Below are 25,912 nucleotides of genomic sequence, written 5' to 3' on the forward strand. Positions count from 1 at the left end.
GCTCCATAATTTATATGACATCACTAGCTTCACATGCTTCATCCAGTCATTGAGAAGCCTCTAACATACAACCTTGCAGCAACATCGCAACTCAATTTAAACATTCCAGCAACTTTGTTAAAAGGTTGTGTGTCAGAGGGAACTAAGTAACAGTTTTGTTTTATAACAAAATTACATTGTATTGTACACCCTCAAGTATAAAGCGAAAGTATTATTAGAGTCTTTTTATATGCACTGGTTAACAAGGATACGATATGCAAAACGTTGCAAAAGCAGAAGTATGAATTTGTATTTAAAAACAGAATTAGATCTACCATTAATAATAATAATAATAATAATAATAATAATAATAATAATAATAATAATAAATTCCACTAAAAAACAGCCCTGTAAATATCAGAACACAGGCGTGTAGGCTACATTTACAGCACAATAATAATAATAATAATAATAATAATAATAATAATAATAATAATAATAATAATAATAATAATACAAACTTCTAAAATGTTTTTTAAAATGAACAATAAACCCATAAGTATCATTATCAAAAATAATTTATTGTTTAATCTCAAACTTGTACATTGTTAATACAACAAAAGACAATAAAATACACCAAGAGGTTTGTATCTGGCCTACTTTCAGCAAGCTTAAAATTATCAGAACTTTTAATAACGTAATAACTGCATTGTTTCATAATTTAAGGTCTACCTTAAATTAAATGTTCTATTATTATTATTATACTTATTAATCCTGAGAGTCACTTTCATCGCTGTCACTTATTAGCAGTTCATTACTCTCAAGCTCCTCCTCATCTTCCTCAGCTTCAATGGCAATGCCAGAGACCTGGCGTTCATTTACAGTATTTGCCAGCAGACCCGGCGCTTCTTGGAGACAGGCGATTATTTGAGACCCGGCAATTATTTGAAGTTTTACGGTAAATAACATACTTTAAACTGCACAGAACAGTTTAAAGGTAATTTAATGTGGAACAAGGTTTCTTTTTTTTTTGTTAATTTTAATTTTGAATGTGCTGTAAAACAAAAGTATAACTTGTACAATATTAAAGAATAGTTGAACATTTAAAACCCATGTTTGTCCCAGCACTTGCGCAAAGTAGCATTTTTCAAGATACAGGTTGTTAAGATCAAAGCATGTGTCTGTTAGAGCACACTGCATTTTTCTCATTACAGTTACAAATACAATTTAACTCCCCAAAATGTAGGACATTGACATGAAATGAATAGATTAAAATTACAATTTGGATACAGTCAGTTCCAAGCGATTTAAACTATAATATCACAGTCCTGATACCACTTCAGCTTCGTCACATTAGTCGCAGTATCACTCAGCAGAGGCGTTTCTGAGGTCAATTACATACAAAGACTTTCTAGTATCCAAGCGCTTTGACATTAGAATGGTTTGCTTGTAAGGAGGGTGTCTCAATAAATATGTATCCCCTTTAGCTTTGAACAATCAAATATGGTGTGCCTGCAAGATTTGTCAGTTGCTAGAAGTTTATATGAAGTTGTCCATATTTTTACAAATACAGGTATAATTATCCAAAACCTTCAAACACCCACACACACACACAATAACTGTAGTATAAATCAAAATGACAGGCTACATTTAAAAGTTGGGATGGCTTAGTGACATCTTAACCTCTTAACATATTGTCCAGTCTTTGTCTTCATTTGGTTCCTCATTTTTTATCCATTTGCTCTAATAAAAGTTAACTGTGGCTAAATGTGAAGGAGCATCGTAAAAGCACACTGAACTGGTAAATGTAGTCATACTAAAATATTTTTTTCTCGAGTGTCTTCAGTAAAATACTAAAGCATTGTAAAAGACAAACAAATGTAGTTTATCATGGTTGAGCATGGAATTTATAGTATAACCGTGGGCAAAGAAATGTAAATTAAATAAAAATACAGTGAAACTGTGTATGTAAACTTGCATATGGGTTTTTGTCCTTTTCTCCAAATGTTTTATTTTTCATTGACATTATTTTGGTATTTGTTTACTGAATAAAAACTGACCCCAAGTTTGAAATCACTGAATTATAAAACATTAAAAGACAGAGACTTTACAGAAACACTCTTTTCTCTTGAATTGCTCTTCATATACCAAATACAGGTCTGGATTCAATCAAAATAATGGTGCTGCCATTTACATGGCTGAGGTCTAGATTAAATGAAAATTAGGGCAGTGCCATGGCCATTATAAAGTATACCTATGGCAGCGCCATAAAACATTGATTTGAATTAAGATTAAAAAAAAAAAAAAATGAAACATTGATTTGAATTCCGATTTAAAAAAAAAATGAAATACAGCAGATGATTACAAATAGTTATTTTGTAGCGTTGGTGTTAAATAGCAAAACATTTTCTTTACATATCCTATGTGAAATCCTTCAAATGACAGTATTTGCCTCTACTGTAAACTACTACTCCTTAAAATAAAGCAGTGAGCATCATTAATAATACTGCAATACAATCTGTGCAAGACTTTGTTATGTGCATAGAATATACTCCACGTGTCACACGTCATGTATCTTACTGTAAGAACCTTTATGCTGCAACACTTTAAAAGTCCTTGGATTTCATGTTCTATATTGTTTGTCCTGTAAATTACATGCCACAGGTTAATATATCTTGTCATTGTCTGTTCAAATCAGTAAAACTCAAGCTGAAGGATTCATTATAAACAATCAAAAATAATATGTTATAAAAGAATGCTATAATTAGGCAGCTATCATTATTATTATTATTATTATTATTATTATTATTATTATTATTATTATTATTATTATTATTATTATTATTATTATTAATAATAATAATAATAATAATAATAACAGAAACAGGTTTATGAGATTGTGACAAAGCGTTACACAGGTCCTGTATAAAATGCCACAGTAATCAACTGTTATTCCTTGTTAATTCATATTAAAACCTGTAACACATTATTAGATCTTTTATAAAAGGATCCTTAAACTACATAGAGTTTGATCTACAAAATCAATGTAACGAGGGAAAGAGGTTCAAAAAGCATGGTAAATGAGTGGACAAATCATCATATTTTTTGATACATTCAAAAGACAGCATCTATTTTCTTAACTTGATCAGAGAGGTCGCTTTCATAAAAAACAGGAATTACTAAGAAACCAGGCTAAAATGTGAAAAAAGGCCTTTCCTGTTTAACACTGCAGTAAACAACCAAAGACTCAACACAGTTGTATCTGCTAAAAGAATGTGGAACACTGTACACATTAATATGCATGGATGTTGGGAACAGAGAACCTGGATTTGAAGCCTAGCAAACGAAAACATCTGACTGACTAACATCATAAAGCTCTTTCTTATTCTACCAGGAACCTTGTGCAGATCACAAACATATCAAGTGATTCCAAGAATGTCAAGTCCTCACTTAATACAACATGCTACATGTCACTGACCAGAAATAATATATAATAATATTGATTTTTTAAATTCATTTTTTAACTTCTATTTCTTGAATGCAAAATGAGAGTTACAGAGTTAAATGGCCAGTTAGACAATGGCTGCTAGTAGGAATATGTGTTGATATAACAGTCAAAGCTGTACAGGTACCTGTTTAATATAGTAACTGACTGCAGTACTTCAGTACAGGTGAAATACAAGGCTAAGCATACAGAAACATCAAGCCTACTCACTCCAGTTATTGTTTATTTGAATAGATATTCTTCAGTAGGCAAGTCAAGTCTCTCTGTCTTGGATAGGATTTTTTAATTTTGTTTAACACTTTTTACCAGGACCCGACACAGGCTCAATGCAACAGTCTTTAGATTTCCTTCTTGATGAAGTTCTGTTTTAGCAGTGTGTTTTTAAGATTTTTACACCATTGCACCAATTTCAAAAAGGTAATTTTTTTGCACAAGTTGTTTGTTATTAGTTTTGTAATATTATTAACAGGTTTCACTGACCCCAATTAGTACTAATCTTGGACTGCCTTACCTAATTAGGTGTTTCAACATTAGTGAAACAAACTGTTTTGTTTGGAATAAATGGTCTATTGGGTCTTAGCTGATGTTGAATGGGGAGATACCTTAACAGAACTTCATCTTGGAATTGCATGAAACCCACAGCACTTGTTGAAATACTCCCTCAAATTTCCAATTACAGTACCATTCCATTGGCTGTAGTCTAAAACAAATACATTGCATCAGTAGTACCAAACAACCACACTAACTATTTCTATAATGCTGGATTCACTACTTTACTAGGACACATTAGGACCTTATCTCTTAATTGGAAGTCTACACAAGTAGTTTTTACAGAAGCATACAAAAGCTTAGTGAATCTTTGTACTTTCTTAAAGAATATAATATACGGTTTTCAATGCTGTGCTTCAACAGGGAAAATGTTTCTTGCAAAAGATGGAAACAATTCCATGGTTAGTTAACAACTCACTATTTATATTTAAAATATCAAATTCATTATTTTCACCCTTTACCCCTTGACTTATGCCTTGTACCTTTCATGTTTAAAATAATAACAATTAAAAAATCCATTAAATATATTATAACCAACAATTTGAAAAACATTATAACCAACAATTTGAAAAACATTAAAACAACAGCCCTAGTTAAAGGGAAAGGTTAGCAGAACTGAAATGTAAATGTAAATACAACAGGACCATGTTGTAGGGAGCTTAAGAGACATGGTTTCAAATGAACAGTATTACACATGGAACTATCTCACTTAAACATATTGTAGGCTTTGTGATCTACCTTAACAAAACAAAATAACAAAAAATAGGTTTCTGACTGCATTTTTTTGCATGAGTGCTTTAGTAAAGGCTGTACACTGAACAGTATTTGAGATTTCAGAATGCAAGGATTTTAACTCAAAAGAAAAAAAACATAATCTTTGAAAGATTCTGCAGCCTCTAAAGCTGACTGAAAGAAAGCTGCCTCCCCTTCTAGGGTTAATCTGCTACTACAGGTTCACATAAAGAGACAGAGCCGAGCCACCTGGCTCCCCACTATGGGAGCGGCAGGAGAGCCCCGATGGGTTTTGTGCAAAATGACGTGAGGCAGGCTTGTCTGCTTGACAGACGAAGTGTAAAGGACTAAGTGCAAGTAAGGCTGTGAAAAGAAACGCCTGCTCCCTGTCCACTCATTTGGCATGTTGCAGTGTTAGAGCCACGGGCAGCCAGCACACAAAGCATGTGTCGTGGCTTCCTCCCCCTCCTCCCTCAGTCTGTGTCTTCCTTTGGGTCATCAGGACTGTCTGTAAAACCCCTGAAACACACAACAAAAATACACTTCTTACTTCCTGAAAGCAGGCAGCATGATAAGCTTTGATGTCTTTCTTTTCTTACTCTCATGCTCTTGTCCATTTGTCTTTTGATCAGAACTGAAGGATAAAATTGAGTCTACAACATCCTCTTACAAACTGACAACCTTCTATTTTATATATTTGTTGTGCCCAATTACTCTATTTTATCCCCGTTTTTACTTCCCGGCTGTCTGAGATCAATTCAGCCCTGACGTTTCCAAACAATGTATACAAACCTTTGTCTAAAGATGTATAATTATATGTTCTCAATAGCCATTCAAAGAGACCTATCAAACGACTATGTCATTCATTAAGTACTATATTTTTCCCCCTCAACCACCCAGTGGGAAGAACATTTTGGGTCTATTTAAGTGATTTGATCAGTGGCAGATCTTAATGCTGTTGCCTTAAAACTCTTAAACCTAATATACAGAAGATCTTTTTTTTAATTTACATGTTTTTAGATACAAAGGGCTAGATTAATTGATTCAGAAAAGGAAAAAAAAAAACACCCAGTAAAGTTACCCAAAAGAAATAAACACAGAAGTTTCATTTAGGGTCTTAGAAATAGTTTCTTATTCTTTGTTTTACAGCTATGGCCATAAGCTTTGCATCATCCTAAATAAGTTAGATATTTTATTTAACATCATGTAATCAAATAAACTACAAAATGATATTGCAAAAGTCTACTGGAAGCCATAACAGTAGTACATTATTTCATGCTAGATTTTCAAAATGTCACATTTTTCAATTTTTGTCAGTTTTTCATTTAGTATCTGTAAAACTGCAAAGTGGTGTGTATGTAATTCAGTATGTTAACTTAATATTATTCAGCAAGTTTCACTTTACTTTATGAAGCAAAAAGCTAAAACTTTTGGCCATAGCTGTAGTTTTGTATTTGGTGTTTTTTTCTTCCAGAAAACAATTTGCTAAGGGGATTGTAAATGTATAATTTTGTAGGCATTTTGTCCTTGCAGTTGCAAGCATTTCAAACTGTGTTTGGTTTTAACAGCACATTTATTAAAAATCATTTGCAAACTAATCTATTTTGAGCCACACAAAACTATTAAAAGTTACAAACTGTTAGTCTACTCAAATATTCATGAAACACAAATTATTTTATTCAATTAACATTTTTGTAACTTAATAAAGCATTTTAAAGTAAGTTAGTATTCCTACAGGCTCATTTATGAGATGCATTATAGCTTTGGGGTTCCCAGTACTCCTGTATTTCTGAAACACCTAAACGCTTGCAAGCATATGAAAATTAGCATCTAGAAAAATCAAGGAAGAACTTCCAGCAACAGAATTAATAATTGATTTAATTGGGTCTCCTGACAATTCCCTTCCATTAAGTTTTCATCAGCTCTCGTACACACTAAATTCAATTTCTTGTTTCCATGGACTTCCTCTGACTGAAGAATTGAGGGGTGTATTGGAAAAACGTGATAATCCACAATTTCATTTTTCATTGATAAGCTTTGTCCTATTACCCACTGCATACAATTGTCTGAAAACTGAAATGTTTGTGGTATATCAAGTTTTTCCACTCATTTTATGCTATTTTAAAGAAAAATGAGGTGAACCAAGTTTTCCCAGGACAAAAAAAAACATTGTTACAAAACTGAAAAATATTTAGTTGAATTAAAAAAGGGGAAAAAATGTAATCGCTGCAGGTACTCAAAGTCCAGTGCACTTTGTAGCACAGTAGATCTGTCCCCTGATCAACTAGCCCGAGTGGCTCTGCTGTTTGTCTCCCTGCCTCACCTGTGTGTGCTAAGAGGCCAGGCTGGCTGCACTGGGGTGGGCTGGGAGCTGCTCGGGCTCATCAGCATGGCGCTATAGATATTGGAGGCCACCACCAGGATGCAGAGCAGGATCGGCCCCATGATCGCTCCTTCCAGGCCCAGGTAGTAGGCTCCTCCCGCCACCGCCAGACCCGTCAGATAGGGGTGCCCTCCGCTGACAGAATCAACAAGAACAAACACAGATTACTTAAACCCTGTCCAGCAGGGGAGAGAAACTCAGCTGTAAACTGGACTTGAGTGTGCCAATTAAGAAGAGGAAGCCGCAGCAATCCCATACATACAACATTATCAAAAACCACCACCAACAACATTAAGCGGGTTCTCCAAGTGCTTTCTAAAACACAGCTTTACATTTTGGCAGACCTATTCTTGATTTTGTGAGCTCCCAAAGTCCAAATTTGGCGGTGGCAGCTTGGAGACCTCAATCCTCTTGGCTGACTGGCTCCAAATATTTTGCCTGCAGCTCTTAATCTTGGAGGGATGAAACTCCAAACCTGTCAATCTCTAGAATATTTGCAGCAGCAGCAGCAGTCAGAAGCACTTTTTAGTCATTGTTCTACTGCAGTTACCCATTTCCAAGTTCTTATTTTGCTATGCACCAATGACAGCACATTTTATTTCCCCTCATGATCAGATCTAAATACCACCACCCCTCACTATTACACCTGGTGTCTTGTGTTACTGCTCACTAGTCTCCTAATCATACCATGTGATCCACTAGACCTATATGCAAGCTTTGTGAGAGCAGCAACTAGACCATGTGACCTACAGCAAAGCCCTGGATTTTACATTCTCCCAGTACTAGAGTGTTAAACCTCAGTGGGAACTCCCCATGTTTGAGGGTCAATCCCGACAGTCTCAGTATTAAAACAGCGCCCTGGTTTTCTGGACAATTAAATTCAGGGAGACGGCCTGGAGCGACAGTTGTGTTTGACGACTCTCGCACCTCCAACCTGACAGCTCCCACAGAGAGGCCGGAAAACACCAAGCATGAAATAATAATCGTACCATATGCTAGAGAATTCCATGCAGAGGGATTCACTTAAAAAGACCACGTCTAACAGTAGTACAATTAGCCTTAATCACCTTCAAATTGCTTTTTTTTGTTTTCTGCTGCTTCAACGTCAAATTTGTAAGACATTGAATCAAGCAGAAAAACAGAATTTCACTAATGAGGAACTAGCTGTAATGTCTGACTACTTGATCTGTTACTTCGACGGAATTAATAGTTGGCTTTGGCTAAATTGACCTAAGCTGTTGAATGCCGATTCTCAAAGCTTTGTCTTTCATTTCCTCATTCCAAAAAGACATGTAAAACTATGACTTCCCTCCCCACACTATATCATACTATATTTTACTATAGAGCAAATGGAGCCAATAAAGTCAAAAGGTCAAAAGCTTGGATTTTTGGGAATGCTTTTCAGTATTGGAGCAAGATAACTCACAGAGCTCTTCAGAAAGATAAAGACCATGATACAAACATTACAATTACAAAACATCTAAATGCCAGTTCTTTAGGAGGTGGCGGAGAGGTTTTATTGTACAACAGTAACAACAGATTTAGTGATTCTGGCTCTTGCAAACACAGTTCTCTTGGGTCCCCTGTGACTATGGCTCCTGTCCAACATGCTGCACTATGAAGGCTTACCCAGATATATCGGAGTAGATGGCCGTGTCCACAAAGTAGGTTGGTAACAGATGGAAGACCAGAAGCAGCACAGCTTTGACGCTCTCTCCCTGTGCGAGCCACAGGTCCAAGACTGCCGGCAACGCCGCCCAGTACGTCCCCAGGAAAGGCACAGCTCCCAGGATAGCCGCCATGGCTGAAACACAAACACAGGCAGCTCGGTACCATCTGCACTGCTGGAGACAAAGGACCAGACCTGTTTCTTCTGTTACAGAACTAGCACAGTGAAAACATGGGAAAGCACAGGTATGATAAAGCATGTTAAAAACTAGTAAATAATGATAGATGTGTAAGAAAAATGCAAGAGCAGAAGCTAGTATGTTTTTTTAAATAGCTTTTAAATGTACAAAGGCCGTTACCTTATCAAATCCTTATCAAATCTATATTCCTGTAAAATGTTAATTTTACAGAGCTTGAGCCACAGAGCACAAATGATTGTTTTCGGTGTCTTTTCTGTTGTTGTTTTAAGTGCTATATGTGTCTGTGGCAGGGCGAAATCCCTAAATGTAAATAGTGTGTGTGTTTGGCATCTGAATACACAGCTAGAAGGTGGCCATTCCCTAATCAGGTATAAAAAGGGAGAGAAAATCCTTTGTTTGGTGATGGTGGAAGTCTAGTGAAGGCACCACTCCTGGACATTTTAAAGCATTTATTTTGAACAGTAAGTACTTGTTTTGTTTGAACCTCTTCTTTTGGCCTTGTGCCCTGTGTGTTTGTTTATTGTTCTTTTGTTCTCAGTTGGGATTAAATAAAAGTGTGCAACTGCGCTTTCACTGCAGCTTTCCTGACTGAGCCTCCTTTCTGACGCTATCCTGCTACAGCATCTTCATTTTTTTTTGTTAACATACGTGGTACCTGCAGGTGCTGGAAAACTGATGTTAATTACAACTTAACTAACACCCCTGTTTAAGATTCATGTAAGCTTGTACTGTAGGTCACAATTACAACCATGTCAGTTCAGTTTACAGCAACATCAAGGGGGGGAGAAAGCTTGTGTGCTTGCACCTTATGCTACCTTTGGTAAGCAAACAAGTTCACTAACCAGATCTGGTTTTTAACGAGCTGGAGTGTACAGAAAGGTATTCTGGAAGAATGTAGTAAACACTTACACCAATCATATTGTAATTGAAAACTGAACTGGACACGACAGCTTTAATTGTTTGTAAAATTAAAGAGTAAGTAGCTTCAAAACACATTTGACTGTTGCCTCACCTATATATGATGTTTGCAATAATTACAGCAATTACGCAAATATTGTGTTTTTTTTTTTTTTTTAAACAATTGTGTTAATGTTCTTTGACTGTTTACACTCCAAATGATTGAAGTCATCATATAAAGGCAAATCAAAGCTTACTAACTCTAGCACTTGGTATTTCCACTGTATGGATCAGAGTAGGCAGTAACACTTTATTTTGAGTGTCATAAAAATATTTAATTATTGTGCAATTAACCATTTGCTGAAGTTTAGCTACATGTTAATAAACAGGCAATAGCTATGCCATGCATGTGTGTATCTATCATCAGACTGCCATTTCAGCTCATATTTCACATCTATGTCGAGTATATTTTTTGAGACTAAGTAGTTTCCTGCTCCAGTAATAAACATGGCATGTAAAGCTACTAACCCTATTCACATGATCATAACAATTTGAAAACATGATTGTGGGTGGCAATAATGTGGTTTAAATGCACATTAAATCAGGTATTGAGGATAGCTTATAGAATAATATCGATAACACTACATACCAGTCTTTGTTTTACGGGAGCAGGAAACTACCAAGTTTTTCGGGTTTTATTAATTGTATTTTTCGGTGCTTATTTTTACCTGTTTTTGAGTTTTATGTAAATCGTTTTTTTCTGGGCTTTCATATGAAGTTAGTGTTTTCGGTTACTTTCCAAAATGCTTAAACATTTTTTTTTTGTCAAAATATGTAAGTCGACAGTACTTGCACACTTAAGTTGTACCATCTTTCCTTTGCTGTCTTCCACAACAAAATCCCTATGGTCACGGGCACATTCTTCTGGGGTTTTTGTGTGTAGGCATTTTTGTACATTTCGCCACAATTCTGTTTTTAATCCTCTGTATCTTAACTGTAATACAGCTTTAAATCTTGCTAACAAGCCTCCATCCTGATTGTAATCTCGTTTTAAATCTCACAAACGGAGTCTCCAATAGAAATGTAGGAATGTGCTGTCACTCAGTAGTTGGGGCGGGTTTAAAGTATTCAGAACGAATCAATGATAGATACAAGTCAGGAGGGGGGGGGGGCAGTTTTTCCGGTGTTTTCTGGTGTAAAAATAATGTGATGTCTTGTAATAATTGTAAGTCGCCCTGGATAAGGGCGTCTGCTAAGAAATGTAATAAAAAATTTAAAAAATACAGGAAGCAGCCATGTGTGGAAGTGTATTGCTTTACAATTCAATTCAATAAGCTTTCTTGGCATGATAAGAACAGTTTTGCCAAAGCAATGTATAACAACATTACAAAACATTAAACATTACTAAAACATTTCCCTTTCTAACTTCTTTCACCCTCCCTTTCTCTATCTCTTCTTCCATCACTCTCTTCCCTTTCTTTCTCTCTTTCCCTCTTCCCTTTCTCCCTCTCCTCCTTTCCCTCTTTCACTCTCCCTTTCTCCCTTACTCTCTTTTCTGTACTTGTTCAGGATCTGCCTCTGCTTTGTGTCTTTCACCCTGACCAGGTATTCTGCCAGGGTGTATTTTCTGTTTAGGGCCCAACAGCACTCCAGTTTGTTTTGCATATTAGTGTTTTTATCCCAATTGTCCAGATAGGAGTGTTTGAGGTGTTTTATAATTTGGTTGACTCTGTTGGCATTGTTTAAAACAGATGCTTCCTGGTGAAATAAACTGTCCCCTGACCTCAAACTCAAGAACCTCAAATTCATTGCATTTTAAAATGGTGTATGCAACTGGACGATAGCCTGTTTTTCCTGTTTATAGCAATACATGTTAACTGAATTCCCTGCTGTGTGTAAATTCCCATTAACTAAGAAGATACTCCATCATTAATTGAGGGTTTTGCTCGAGGGAAGCCATGTTTACCTGCCTCTGGGATCGACTTAAATCAGATCAATTTCAATTGGGACTTTGTCAGCCCCAATTAGGATTGTGGGCTGACAGAACACAACCTCTCCAACTCGCACTGATGGTGGAAGTTACCTAATAAGCATCCAATGCAAAGGATGTGAGAGGCAGGTTTTAAATTTCAAGACCGTAGAGAAAAAAATGATGCAGTTTGAACATGAAGGCTGTGAATATATCATACAGTCAGAGGAATATTATAGTTTTGTGAATAATTTATAAAAAGCAATTATAAAACAGACATTTGTGTAATGTCCGGTTGCAGAAGGAACCGTCTGCAGCCCCAGTTTGATACTGGGAACGAGATGAGATAAGAGTTCTACAGACTGGTTCCAAAGAATACCTGCCACCAAATTACTTTTCTGACCCCCTTGGATAAAAAAAAAAGTCTAAAACTGGAAAGAAACTACTTAGAACAATGAATAAAGTGCACTTTCCTACAGCCCAGTTACTTACAGGTTTCCAATTGCATTAGTCATTGTGCTTCAAACTAGGGACTATTGCATTTTAATTCTCTGATCCTGTTGCAACTTTTTATATCTCAAATTGAGGCTTCGGACAATGAATTTATTATGAACTTTCTAATACTGTATTCCCACACGTATGTAAGTGTTTTGACAATACTTGGTCCCAGCGCTCCAGATAAGCTGTGTACTGTGTGTTTCACACATTGAAAAAATAGGAATTGCATATGATATTTAAATTGATGCGTAAAGAATACACATAGCAATTCTGCTTGAGTTCACATGTTATCAAGCTTCTTGTGCTTTGTTGGTTTCCGACGTCTCAGTGGTCAATTGTGAATATACTGCATGTGGTAGCTAGAAAATGGATCATTGAAATGCCAGGAAAGGTAATTGTAGCCTGGTTGGGAAATTACCAGAAACCGTGACCAATAAGTCTGGGTCTATAATTATTAAATAAATACATTTAAAAAAAAAAACAACAAAAAATAAAGATACGGTTGAATCCACTCACTTGCAAAACGTGTTTGTGACAAATAAATAAGCAACTGGATTCTTAGGGATTTCTCGGCACTGTCTAATTCTCCCTCAACCTAACCTACCAATTTACCTATCTGTCAACCAAATTATTGGAAGGTAAACCTATATAATAAATACAATATTTTGGGTTTAGAGGGCTCTGGACTTTTGGCCGGAGGGTCGTGGGTTCAATCCCAGGTGGGGTGACACCGCTACTGTACCCTTGAGCAAGGTACTTTACCTAGATTGCTCCAGTAAAAACCCAACTGTATAAATGGGTAATTGTATGTAAAAATAATGTGATATCTTGTAACAATTGTAAGTCGCCCTGGATAAGGGCATCTACTAAGAAATAAATAATAATAAAAATAATAATAATTCTGGATTTTTGAAATTTTATTGTTTGTTTTGACTTCAAGATAATATTGCATTTTACTCACCCAAAATAATTGGAGAGTAAATTACTCAAATGACCCAAAACTTTATCTGGAGCTACTAACAATCCTTTAAGTCATGGTTCAACATCAATTTATGTTTCATTTATTTGTTTTAAAGTCTGTTTAGAAATTAAATAAATGTCTGGTATACACAGAATGACAAAGGAAAATCTGTAATTTGCATGTCTACACAATCTTTAATACCTGAAAGAAGTATTTAAATAACACTGTCTGGTAAGTATGCATTGTAAATCTTATGCTATATTATTTTCCTGGTTAACTAAACTTTGAATTAAAAAAAAATCCTCCCCAGTAGGAACAAAGCAAATTATCCTCTTAGTCCCATAGCAGGAGAAGAGACAGGCCCCTTGCCGTACATAACCCAAGAGGCTGAGCTTTGCCAGCTTGAATACCGGTATACACACCACAGCTACAGGGCCAACCACCCTGGCAGACTACCAGCTTCACTAAAGAACACCAGCAGCCCAAAAAAGCAATATGGCCACCTTATCAAATAAGCCAAGACACTTGAATCAACTCTTTGTCATCTAGGACTTAACTTTTCTAGTACCTCTGGGTTAGGGATTTTAGGAGACACTCCAATATATAATATGTATTTCATATGGCAATACAATAAAACCAGCACTCAGGAAATAATTAAATACCAATGTCCCCAATGCTGTATATCGAAATGTGAGGACACTGTTGAAAACTTAAGGTAGGGGACAGTGGTGACTGATGGACTGCATGGCTCTTGACGACATGGGAGGAGGTATAAACCTCACAAAAAGCAATACACAGCAGAGGGCTTGTAACTCTCACTTCCACAAGCCCTATGCCAGCAGGACAGTAAATGAAGCAGATACCAGGTAATCCCAAGGCAGGATAAGCAGCTCAGTATCCATCCCATATAGTAGTTCCAAATTTCTGCATTGGTGCATTATCTGATTAAATATATTGGCAATAGTGAGGGATTTCTGGGTCCCCAGGAGAATGTTTTTCAGTTTTGTAGCTCAGTGAGAGAGAGCAAGCTGTTCTGCAAACAACAAACGTTTGGAACCCAGTGCTGTTTCGAAAGATCTATTGCACAATTTCTTTAAGAAATGGGATTGATGTATTTAATATGGGCCAGGCAACCACAGCAGTATTAGAAATCTATGAGAAGAAAACCTGTTTTTTTTATTAGATGCTAAGCTTATTTTACTTTATAGCCTACATATTGTGGTACACTTTTCCCTGTTTATTCTGATATCTTATCTCCTTATATAAAAAGTTAACTGCAGTAGACAATAATAAAAGCATAAAGTGTAGTAAAGAATAGTAGATGATTTGGTAAAGCAAAGCAAAGTTCACAAACGTTTCAGCTACAGTGATGCCTTCAGTTTAAATCATTACAGCACTGCGTACAAGGTAACCATGCAGACATCCTATATATAATGATGCTTTAAAAAGTAAGTAGCAGGGTTCTGAAAAATATAGTGTTATACGTCCCCATGTGTTGCTACAACTGTTTAAATAATATACCTGTAATTTTTATTTCCATTGTTAACAACCTGACAACTTTTTACACTTATAAACTTTAAAGTCAGTTTCAAAGCTCTTGTCAAAATGTCTGCTCTAATGCACCAGTAGATTATTGCCCACACTGTCAAACAGGTAACACAGCAATAACAATCCATGATGTGGTACGGAACAGAAAAGCCAGAGCACTCGTCGTTATTTTTCATTTATTTATTTATTTGTTTTTTAAATCGCTCTTCCTTATTATTCCAGTTATTTAGAGGACAGATCTCAAACTCCAGTGCACTAGAGCAGACATTTTGAAACAGCCTTTAAAATTATAAGTGTAAAAATTGTGAAGATGTTAAGAATGAAAAGAAATTACAGGTACTTTATTTAAATTAGGTATTGTGGATAGCTTATAGAATAATATCATTGTAGCGCAATATTTTTTCCGGACCCTGCTACTTACTCTTAAGTAAGTCATACTAGAGTCCTGCATCGGGCCGGGTACCCGCGGCTGAACCGTAAAAGCAGGTCGGGTTCGGGTTTTTCGCAGTTTGCGTTTCAGGTAAAAAAAATAAATAATAAGTTTTCAGGTCTGAATTTGAATCACCTAAAACGTTTTCTGTCCTTTCAGCGTACTCGAATGTACCAGTATTTCCTGCACTAAAGCAGGAGGCGATTAGGGAGGAGTCAGCTGACTAAGCAGTGTTGTTATCGCTTGATACGTAGCAAGATCTTTTTATCACGTCTGCTTGGTTATATTAAAAACGCCTGTGGACGAGGTGAAACAAAAGATAGCGCAGGGTTTATATCATGTAGTGGATAATAGTTCGAGAGGTAAATCAGAAGTGTGGAATTCTTTTGGAATCATAGCGAATGAAAATAATGAACATGTGACTAGATTCGTTGCTTGTAAAACCTGTCATTATGTTTTTGTGAACGACAGCTACAAAACTCTCTGCGAAAGCACAGGTGTAGCTCCCTTTCAACTGGTGGCACGAAAGAAATAGACAGGTATTTTATAGTAAAGTAAGTAGAGGTAGTTAATGTTACAATGTTAAAATATATTCAGACCACTAGAGAAAGCTACCACACTGTATAATAGCCTATTGTGTAAACTCAATCCGTGGAGAATGGTAGAGATATCTGTGTGTGAATGTGAGAGCGAAAGAGAGTCAGTCGACGCAGGCAGTAGGTAAAGGACAAACACTTGTGGGTTCGGGTCGGGTTGCAGGTCTTATAAATCGGGTCAGGTCACGGGTAAGAAGATGGTGTTGCAGGGGGTTGCGGGTTCGGGTCGGGTCCTGTAGTAGTGGGTCCGGGTCAGAAGCATGTCGTAAAAAATTGGACCCGCGCAGGACTTTAAGTCGTACTGCATCTCTAGAATTATTCGCAATAGTTCTGTTTTAAGAGTTTCAAAGCCTTATTTCCCCCCTCATCTCTCCTGATTTCTCCTTCTGAATGGATTAAAAAAATTATTAGCACAAGCAATACTACTGCATCACTGGTCCCCCATGAAGATCTTTTGATTCTTTTTTTTTGTATTTTATGCTTCAGTTTGGAATACGCAAATATCTCACTGATCGCACTATGGATGAAAAGTTGCTGCTGCTGCTGCTTCCTGGTCCTGGCAGTGCAATGGTGTGGCTGCAATCTGACTGATGCACAGCTAAGGTACCAGGATGCAGCAATTCAACCATTGCGTTGGATTGGAAATATTTGCATATCCTGAAATCACGTAACAATAAATATTCTGAGCACGACCAGTAATAATGTTCATAAAGCTAGTTAGAGCTGAGAGAATGGATTTTAAAGAATTGGTTGGCACTACTTTCACTCACCTGATGGAATGAAGACAATGTTGATTCCGAATACAGTGTGTGTAAGCCATGTGTACAGTCCATAGAAGCCAGCCATCTTTAGGGAAGCATCAAACACACCTCTAGAACAAAGAAATGAAAGCAAAATATACCAGGGAAGTCCAATAAAATATGTATCCAACTCAAAACTAGACCTGAACTACTAAGCCCCAGAGATACAAGTTAAGGGAGTCTATTTTGATGATCCAAAAAGTGGCAGATCTAAATACCAGCATCCTAAAATTAAAAGAATATTGATTTTCTGCGATCCTCAGCTCTGACCAGCACTGGTTTTCAACTGGACAGAGCGGTTCAAAAGACTGGAATGCAGATTCAAGAGGTGGTTATGTTGGATTAAGAAAGACTGGTTTACAAAAAAAAAAAAGGTTGTCCCTTAAATTCTAGTAGATGTAAGCACGTCCAAGCTTCTGACAATTTCACCAGGAGCATAGGGACCACTAAAACAAGCTATGTGAACTAAATCAATAACAAAATACAAAGAATATATGCAAGCGTGTGAGTGTGTGTGTGCAGACAGGAACAGAATGACATGAATTAACGCTTATTCAAGCTTTATTTTTTGAGTTTCAACATTAAGGATGCAGGATCATATGTTTGGCTTTTAAGTAGGATGTGTATGCTGTAGTTTGAATTTTAACTTTTGGATTGATTGCAAATCTATAGTTGTGCTTAATTATCACCTAGTTTGATTCTGAATGCATAACGGATATTAAAAATGACCTCATGCACGGACCTCATCTGTTAGACCTCAAGTTTGCATTATGCTGCACAGTAACAATTCTCAAAATAGCTGGCACAGATGAGTGTAATATCCTGTAAAATCACACCCAGTCAGACTGGCAAAAAACAAGGTTAATCACAAAACATGCTCTTCTGCTGCCATTGCTGCAGAAGAGCAGCTTGCTTTCAAACTGTCTGTCTCTTAACAGCTCTCCCTGATTTGCTTAGACGTTATCTTCCACGCACAGTTGCTCTGTGGCAAGTCATTTTAAGATTGAGATCTTGAGCCCAACAGAACACATTATAAATATTACATGAATGTCTTTGAACACCAATTATACAAAGATGAACGTTGGTAAATGGAAATTGCATTTGATACCAAATATAAATATACAAAAATAAAGTTATTGCTTCAGCTTGCAAGGAATAATGCAATCAGACTACCACAGAACACAGCCCTGTTGAATCTGTCCATTACCATGCTGATCGGTATATCTAGATCAGCAACTCCAGAAAAGAAAGAGAGTCAGATGAATGTGATCAGTACTTTATCTTACTAATATTTGAATAGACATGAAAAATTCTAAGGGCCGGATTACCTAAGCTTTTAATGCCAAATAATTTGAAACTGAAAACCCCAATTACCGTACAATTCTAAAGCAAATAAAAAACAAATGGCAAGCCCCTAAATTAATGGTTTACTTTATTGGGTGTGTTTTTCCTTTCTAAAACAATGATTTGGAGTAAAGAGCTGTGAGAATCATTAAATGGAGAAATGCTGACATAATGAACGTGAACACAAACGGTGCAGAGTGTCAAAGCGATGAATTTATTATTTTGAGCATCGAAAGCTCGTACAAAACTACACACTAGCAATAGAACTATTACTAATTTGAGAGTGTCGAATAGTTACAAACATAATCAAACAGGTCAACTAGTCGCCGCTTTAAAAACAATGTTAATAAATCACATCTGGTGTTCTATTTGTGAACATACTGTTTTGTCACACTATATTTTAAAACTGCTTTTCTAATTTACCCCAATTGTGTTTTCTGTTTATACCACACGTAAACAACCATTTATGCGATTATAGATTTATTTTTTAAAGGACTTTCTTTTCTAGCTGAGTTGAGTTCTATTCCAATCCACAGCTGTCTCAAACGGATCATGCTGAGAGCAGTTTAATTAAACGTGTGCGTGGTTGCTCCAACCTTAATGAATTCCCTGTCTTATTAAAGGTGAATGTCAAGCTAACGATTAGCGAGTCCATAAACTTGATTTTAATCAATGATGAAACGCACCTGGGAATAAAGATCAGGAAAGGTTATCACATTGGAGTTCAGAAAGAAAAAAAGCATGAAATAAAAGTGCTAAGAGCTAGTCTTTTAAAACTAAAGGTGCAGTGTATCATGGATTTAAAAAAAAATAGTTTTACAGTACAGGTTAGAAAGGGAGATTTGTTTTAATTTATTTTAACAGTAATTTAAAAAGTAGCTTCATGTTTTTTGTACTGCCTTTCCCTTGTTGTTGATGTTTATAATAATTGGTATTGTATTAGAAGACACTCTACACAATCAGGAACTACTATTAAAGCATACAAAAGTGTTGTTGTTTTTTTACTTTATAATTGTGTCATATGTTCTGTATACCGCATGTGTGGCAGGATGGCTTGCAGTGGTGAGGTGTGGTGACGTCACGGACCAGGAAGTAACTGAACCAAAACAGTGGATGGCCGGGTGAAGCTGAATGCTACCGCACTCAGCGTATTTATTAAATAATTAAACAAAAACAACAGATTTAAACAAACAACAAAACAAAACAAAAAGGCGCGTTGGCCAAACAAATAAACAGCAACAAGTATATTTTAAATATAGCAATTGTTTTTTTGCCCCCTCTCCCGTGTTCTCCCGTACTCTCCTCTGTACACTCACCCCCGCATCACGGACAGCTGCAGGTTCTTATACTCTGGCCGAGGGGATAACTAGCTGTTAATTATCTTATTACCCCTCGGCCACAGTCTGCACGCGTTTGGTAAGGATGCGTGACTGTCAGCTTGTTAAATAATCAGTAGCTGATCAGCTACGCATCCTCACAGGGTTTTTAAATATAAATAACAAATACGCGGCGCTTTTATCTGCACCGCAAACAATAATATAAATAATAATAAATAAATACATAGGGGTGGGACACTCCGCCACAGCATGACATCTGTAAACATCCTTATCAGTGATTTGATCTCTCAGTCGTCATCAGTCTTTGTATTAAGTTGAGGTGGAGTGGGTTCAACACTAAACTGACAGAAGAAAGAAGGCTTCTGCACTGCACTCACCGTATGGCTTCCTCCACAGACTGACCTACTATATTGGAGGAGGGTCCTGGCTGGGACAGTGGCGTCAGGCTGATAACCCATTTCACAGGCTTATAGTATTCACCACTGGAGCTCAGCAGGTAAAAGAGCGTGGTCAAGAAAATCACCTACAAGAAAAAGAAACGCACACATACAGTACTCAAATCACATTACCATACAGTACAAGGCAGTAGATTATCAAACCGCACCGTAGTTCTACACATGTTGGTTATTAATAACCACAGACACACCGTTGTGTTTCTATGATCCTTCTACTCCTGAGCCTGGGTTTCATGTCAGTACATTTAAAAGCTGCTATGCTTTTCACTACCACTTGGGGGCAGCAAGAAGACATCTGAAGGTTTAGTTATTTGTAATTTCTGATGCAATCTTGCATTGTTTTGGTTGTTCGGGAGTGAAGATCTACCAGTTTGCTGCACACAAATACGTTTTTAGGTTTTTAGTAGCACTGATGAAGGTTTAGCAATAAGTGTGTCGACTTGAATAAGAGTTTAATAACTCAGAATATATTATTGGGTTTTTAATGGAGTATAGGAACGGAGGGGGAGAGAAACAGTCAGACAGAAAGAAGGAGACAGAGAAAATCTCCGAACATGTAAAAACCCATTTTTGTTTCAGCAATAGTCTTTTTTTTTATGTAAACAAAGTCATACAGCATCAGCGAGGAAGTCAGTGTTTACTTTAAATTGGTCACTGCTTTTCTGGATCCTGGTTGTTTTAATGGTTTATGAGGGCACATTACATGTGTATATATAAAATAGACAGAAGAAAACAATGCAGAAAAAGTTAATAAAACTTACATAAAACAAAATCCACAAATACAGTGAAATAAACATATAGTGATGAATATTACCAACAGGGTCTTTTTGTAACTTTCTTGGATTTGAACCCTGCTTCCAGAGATCATGGACTTGTCAAGTTTACCAACCCATCCTACTAGGCCATGAGGGGTGTGTGTGCTTGTGTGTGTGTGAGTAAATCTAATAAATAAACCTCCTTACCACAGAAAGTGCAAAGTTTAGCAGCGCTGTTCCACTGTGGAAGAGCACGGTCAGCAGTGTGGTGGTGGTGGTGAAGAGCAGGCTGACATTGTGGCTCATCACAATCCACAAGGACTCCAGGATCTACAGAGAGAACAACGTAGACAACGGGCTGTAAAGAAAAGGCTGTACTGCAGCTTCCTTTTAATCTAAAACTGCATTTGGTGGATCTTCTGGCTCTGCAGCAATCACACAGGCAGACTACAGAAGTGTACAGCAAGTTATCAAGGGCTTTGGATAGTTAAACATACACACGCACACAGTGGTGCCCAGAAGTACTGACACACTCCATTAATCTCTTGTCAAACTTAATGATATTCCCCTGAGTGATCTTAAATGTTTTAGCACTTAACATGGAAATTATGCATTGTCAGTGAAAGCTAATTACATATTTAGCTTATAGAGTGTTGCCAGTTTAACAAGCAACAGTACATCCAGAAGGATGATTGATTTAGGATCTGTAACCACAGGTTGTCAATACACTCAGTAAGGATTTCCTTAGTGTAGTACACCATCTAGCTGCCAAAGGGTGCAGACAATAAATAGAAACTGGTATATGCAAAAGGACAAAACTTAGAAAACAAGGTATGTGTCTCCCCCGAGAAATTATATAAATAACACATATTGGCTATAGTAGATAATAATACTTGTCTATGTTTAGTGTAATCAAAACCCAAAACATGTTTTCCAAGGTAATTCAGGTGTATGTGAAATAAAAAAAGAAAAAAAAAAAAAAAAAAAGTATAACGTTCATGCAAATTTTCATCAAATTCATCTTCATTAGATCAATCAATTAGATCAGCAGTGTGGAGTAGTGGTTAAGGCTCTGGACTCTTGACTGGAGGGTCATGGGTTCAATTCCAGGTGGGGGACACTGCTGCTGTACCCTTGAGCAAGGTACTTTACCTAGTTTGCTCCAGTAAAAACCCAACTGTATAAATGGGTAACTGTATGTAAAAATAATGTGATATCTTGTAATAATTGTAAGTCGCCCTGGATAAGGGTGCCTGCTAAGAAATAAATAAAATAATAATAATCAATCAGGGGTAGTACCACGCTGGAAGGTACCAAATGCAATACATTTTCAATAATCCCTGCAAAAATGGCGATCAAACAGAAATAATCCAAACTACAAACTCTCTAGCCTCTGCTGACTCCCTGGAGGTGTAGAAGGGGAAACATACTAATCTTTGCTTCCTCTTGTTGCTTTGACCACTCACTCTTTCACCTCCCGCGACTACATTTCAGTTAACCATGCTAATTCTTACTGCTAGGCTCCTGCAGGCAGTCTAAACTGTTGACTGCTTGGAAAAACCTAACCTTGTGGATCCTCTTCAAAAATAGCTTGTTTGCCAACACTTATATACTGTACACACACACACACACAGTTGTAGTCAAAAGTGTACATACCGCAATGGAAATGTATAATTTAAAGACATTTCTCAAAATAAAATAATTATAGGAAAAATCTTTTGTAGCAAAAGTTTTGCTTTTGTGGATGAGGAAAAAAAGTTACAAAAAATAGATGTCTACAATTATTTATTTCAGCAATTTTTTTGCAAAACTCCAAAAATGCTAATTCAAAAGTATTCATACCCTGACAAAGAAAATGAAATGAATAGCTAGTTGAGGCACCTTTAGCAATAATAACCTCTATTCTAAATATTAGGATATTTGTCAATGAGCTTTTGGCATGATTCTTTAGTGATTTTTGACCATCTTTCAACGCAAAATTGTTCCAGTTCATTCAAATTCCAAGGACTTCTCTTGTGCACAGCCTTCTTCAACTCATACCAAGGATTCTCAATCAGATTTAGATCAGGACTTCGACTAGGCCATTCCAGAACTATGATTTTATTCTTCTTTAAGCATTCTGAAGTAGATTTTGATGTGTGCTTTGGATCGTCATTGTGTTGGAACGTCCAGTTGTGCTTTAGACCAAGATTTGTAGTGGAGGGTTTCAGATGATTGGCCTATATCTTTTGGTATGTTACGGAATCCATTTTACCATGTATTGGAACTAAATCTCCTGTGCCATTAGAGGAAAAACAGCCCCAGAGAAGGATATTACCACCTCCATGCTTGACAGTAGGTATGGTGTTACTTTCTTTGTACGCCTCACCAGACTTTCTCCAAACGTAATATCAGTGTGTATCACGGAGTATCAGTGTGACCAAATAGCCCCATTTTTGTTTCATCACTCCACAAAACCTTTGACCAGAACTCATATCCATCATTCAAATGCCATTTTGCAAACTTTAAGCGATTGTCTTTCTGATGTTTTCCTAAGAGTGGCTTGAGACCTTCACCATGCAATACTATGGTTGAAATGGAAACCCCAGTCCCACTTGCAGCCAGTTCATTTGAATATCTTTGGCAGTCAATCTCAGATTGTATTAACCTTCTTCACAATTCCTCTACTTGTTCTTGGTGAAAGAACCTTCTTTCTTCCAGACAGAGGCAGCGTTGTGACAGTACCATGAGTCTTGTACTTCTTGATAATAGAAACAATAGTAGAAACTGGGATACTCAAATGCTTGTAAATCTTCTTGTAGCCTTCTCCAGCTTCATGACAATAAATAATTTTCTGCCTAAGGTCTTCAGGTAGCTCTTTACTTTTTCCCATATTGACTTACTGGTAATGACAGCAATCATCCTATGCTTAACCCTTTTATACTCTCTAAGAATGTTCACCTACAATCCAGCATTTTCTAGACTTTTCTAGAATTAGGTTCTGCATTATCATATTGAAATTTCTAGCACCTCCAAAAATGCTGAAATAAATAATTGTAGACATCTATTTCTTGTATTTTCTCATCTACAAAAGCAACACTTGCTACAAAAGACTTTTTCTAAAAGTCTTTGTTTTTGAGAAATTTCTAGAAATTATACATTTCCATGGGGGTATGCAAACTTTTGACTACAACTATATATCTAGTGGTATATCTTTTAGTCACAACTCATATGGAAAAATCACAATGATATATGCAGAGACCAAAGATATATTAATATGTTTATGCATGCATATACCCAACCTCTCTGAGCTGTTAATGCTGTTTAACACACTTACTGATAAGAAGGTCTCAATGTTCTCGTGCACAAAGGAAGCAATGTCCTGCCAGTCCAGTATGTCTCCCAGCCAGCTGTTCTGACGGTTCATTTGTAACTTGTGACCGCGGTGTCGCCCTGAGTGGGTGATGTTCTGCATTAAAAAATAAAAATAAAAATAAAAATGTTCAGCATTCAGCTCTCGTGCTTTTCACATGTATTGCCAAGGTTCTCTCTTTTTGCAAAGTTACTTACTACTGAAAAAATTAAAAAAATATTTTTTTTTTTTAATCAAAAAATATTTTAAAGCTATAATCTCTGCAAAGCTCAGGAAAAAGGAAAATTGTAGTGGAGTGGAGGTTTACAAGAGCATGTCAATGATATTTTACAATATATATCTATCAGCCTTATACATTTACTATAAATGTATACACACTAGTTTAAAACAATATAGGTTAGTATCTTAACATGTTATTTGAATTGCTTTTTGACATTTCTTTTACAATCGTGTGGTGTTTGCAATCACTCTGAGTCATTCTGGTTTCTTTTGCTCCTATACTGAATTATTATCATTCTTTCTGTATCTGTCTTTACTTTGAAATGCTTTGAGCATATCTGAAGAATCCTGAATACTGTGACTGGACAGCCTTCTTCATTCAGTTCAAATCATGACCTTCAACTGTACCAGCCCCACCTACTCTATAGTTGAAAGGTCACATGACTTAAACAGAATAAGGAAGGCTGTTCTGTCCCGGCACATTTCTTCAGGCAAGCTTAAAGCCAGGTAAAGGCTGATATAGATAACAATGATAATTAAATAACCCACAACCACTGCAAATGACTGCAAACACAATAAAACAGTGAAAGGCAAATGTAAAACAAACAATTAAAATGACAAGTGAAGCAGCTTCCTCTTTCTGAATCTCCTACCTTCACAAACCAGGACTGATAGAGCCGGTCCCACAGATCCAGGACTTGTTTCTCAATCACAGCCGTATTATTAACCTTCTCCCCTAAAATCTTTTGTAGCTACATAAAAAAAGGAAAGAAAGAAACATGTACATTAACCATTGCTAAAGCTCTTGCTCCTGTCTCTGCCGTGCCCATGTTGGAAAACTATCCCATCTGATGAGAAGGGACTCAAAACTGAGACTTTAGCACACTGACAAAGATGTACAATGTAGATTCTCAAACAGATGTGCTGACTAATGTCAATCCCAAGGTTCATCACATTTGGATGACCAGTATATCAAAAAATAATTAGTGTGATATACATAAACTCAATCCAATGAAGCAAGTTTGGGATGAACCTGAATGACACATTCGTCGTCCCAATCCTCTGCCTACATCTATGCACCAATTGTGCGAAATATTAATGAATTAATTGATTAACATCTCTCAGACACCTTCCAGCACCTTGTGGAGTCTATGCCACATCGTGTAAAAGCAGTAGTCGGCAATAAAATTTGACGGCGTGCGAAATGACCCGCGGGCAGCTGCAGAGCGGGCCACTTGCAACCCGATATGTTGTAAGTGAAACGTAACTCAAAATGACTCCTAACCATGACAGACTTTATCGTACAGCTGAAAGACAACTTCAGCATTCCCAGGTATGTAATCGTTTTTTGTCCGTGATCAGTTTTCAATCAACCCCGATGGTGATTTCTCTTCCCATGCAAAGCAAGTGCTTCCCGCAATCGACAAAGCAGCAACTAGAACTAATAGTATATTTGCAGGCATCATCGTTGCTGAAAACTGAATTCATTAACAAAGCAAATCTGGAATCATTCTGGTCTGCCTATATATGTCCAGACAACTACCGCTGGCTCTGTTTGTGCTCTCCATGTTTGGATCTACTTACACGTGCAAAGCGGCTTATTCCACAATGAATGCAATATTAAAAACAGATGCACGAAACAGACTGACACAAGAATCTTTCAAGGACTGCCTACGTATCGCCGTCACGTCTATCACACCTGGTGTTCTAAAGCTGATCGCAGAACGAAAGTGTA

General features: G+C 36.8%; 1 protein-coding gene across 3 annotated transcripts in view; it reads right to left on the reverse strand.

Moving 5' to 3' along the window:
- Positions 1-539: 539 nt before the first annotated feature.
- Positions 540-25,912, reverse strand: part of LOC117400352 (transmembrane protein 245-like) — a 44,728-nt gene continuing 19,355 nt past the window's right edge. For all 3 annotated transcript variants that reach the window (XM_034000181.3, XM_059022789.1, XM_059022788.1), the window contains 8 exons: positions 24,831-24,929; positions 23,923-24,054; positions 20,814-20,936; positions 19,774-19,919; positions 16,686-16,786; positions 8,778-8,952; positions 7,089-7,283; positions 540-5,284 (listed from right to left, as the gene is read on the reverse strand). In XM_034000181.3, the coding sequence (XP_033856072.3) occupies positions 5,239-5,284; positions 7,089-7,283; positions 8,778-8,952; positions 16,686-16,786; positions 19,774-19,919; positions 20,814-20,936; positions 23,923-24,054; positions 24,831-24,929 (1,017 nt within the window). In that variant the 3' untranslated portion in view covers positions 540-5,238. The remainder of the gene's footprint in view (positions 5,285-7,088; positions 7,284-8,777; positions 8,953-16,685; positions 16,787-19,773; positions 19,920-20,813; positions 20,937-23,922; positions 24,055-24,830; positions 24,930-25,912) is intronic.

The sequence above is a fragment of the Acipenser ruthenus genome, chromosome 4 (genome assembly GCF_902713425.1).
Source record: "Acipenser ruthenus chromosome 4, fAciRut3.2 maternal haplotype, whole genome shotgun sequence".
In the NCBI taxonomy this organism is placed as follows: Eukaryota; Metazoa; Chordata; class Actinopteri; order Acipenseriformes; family Acipenseridae; genus Acipenser; species Acipenser ruthenus.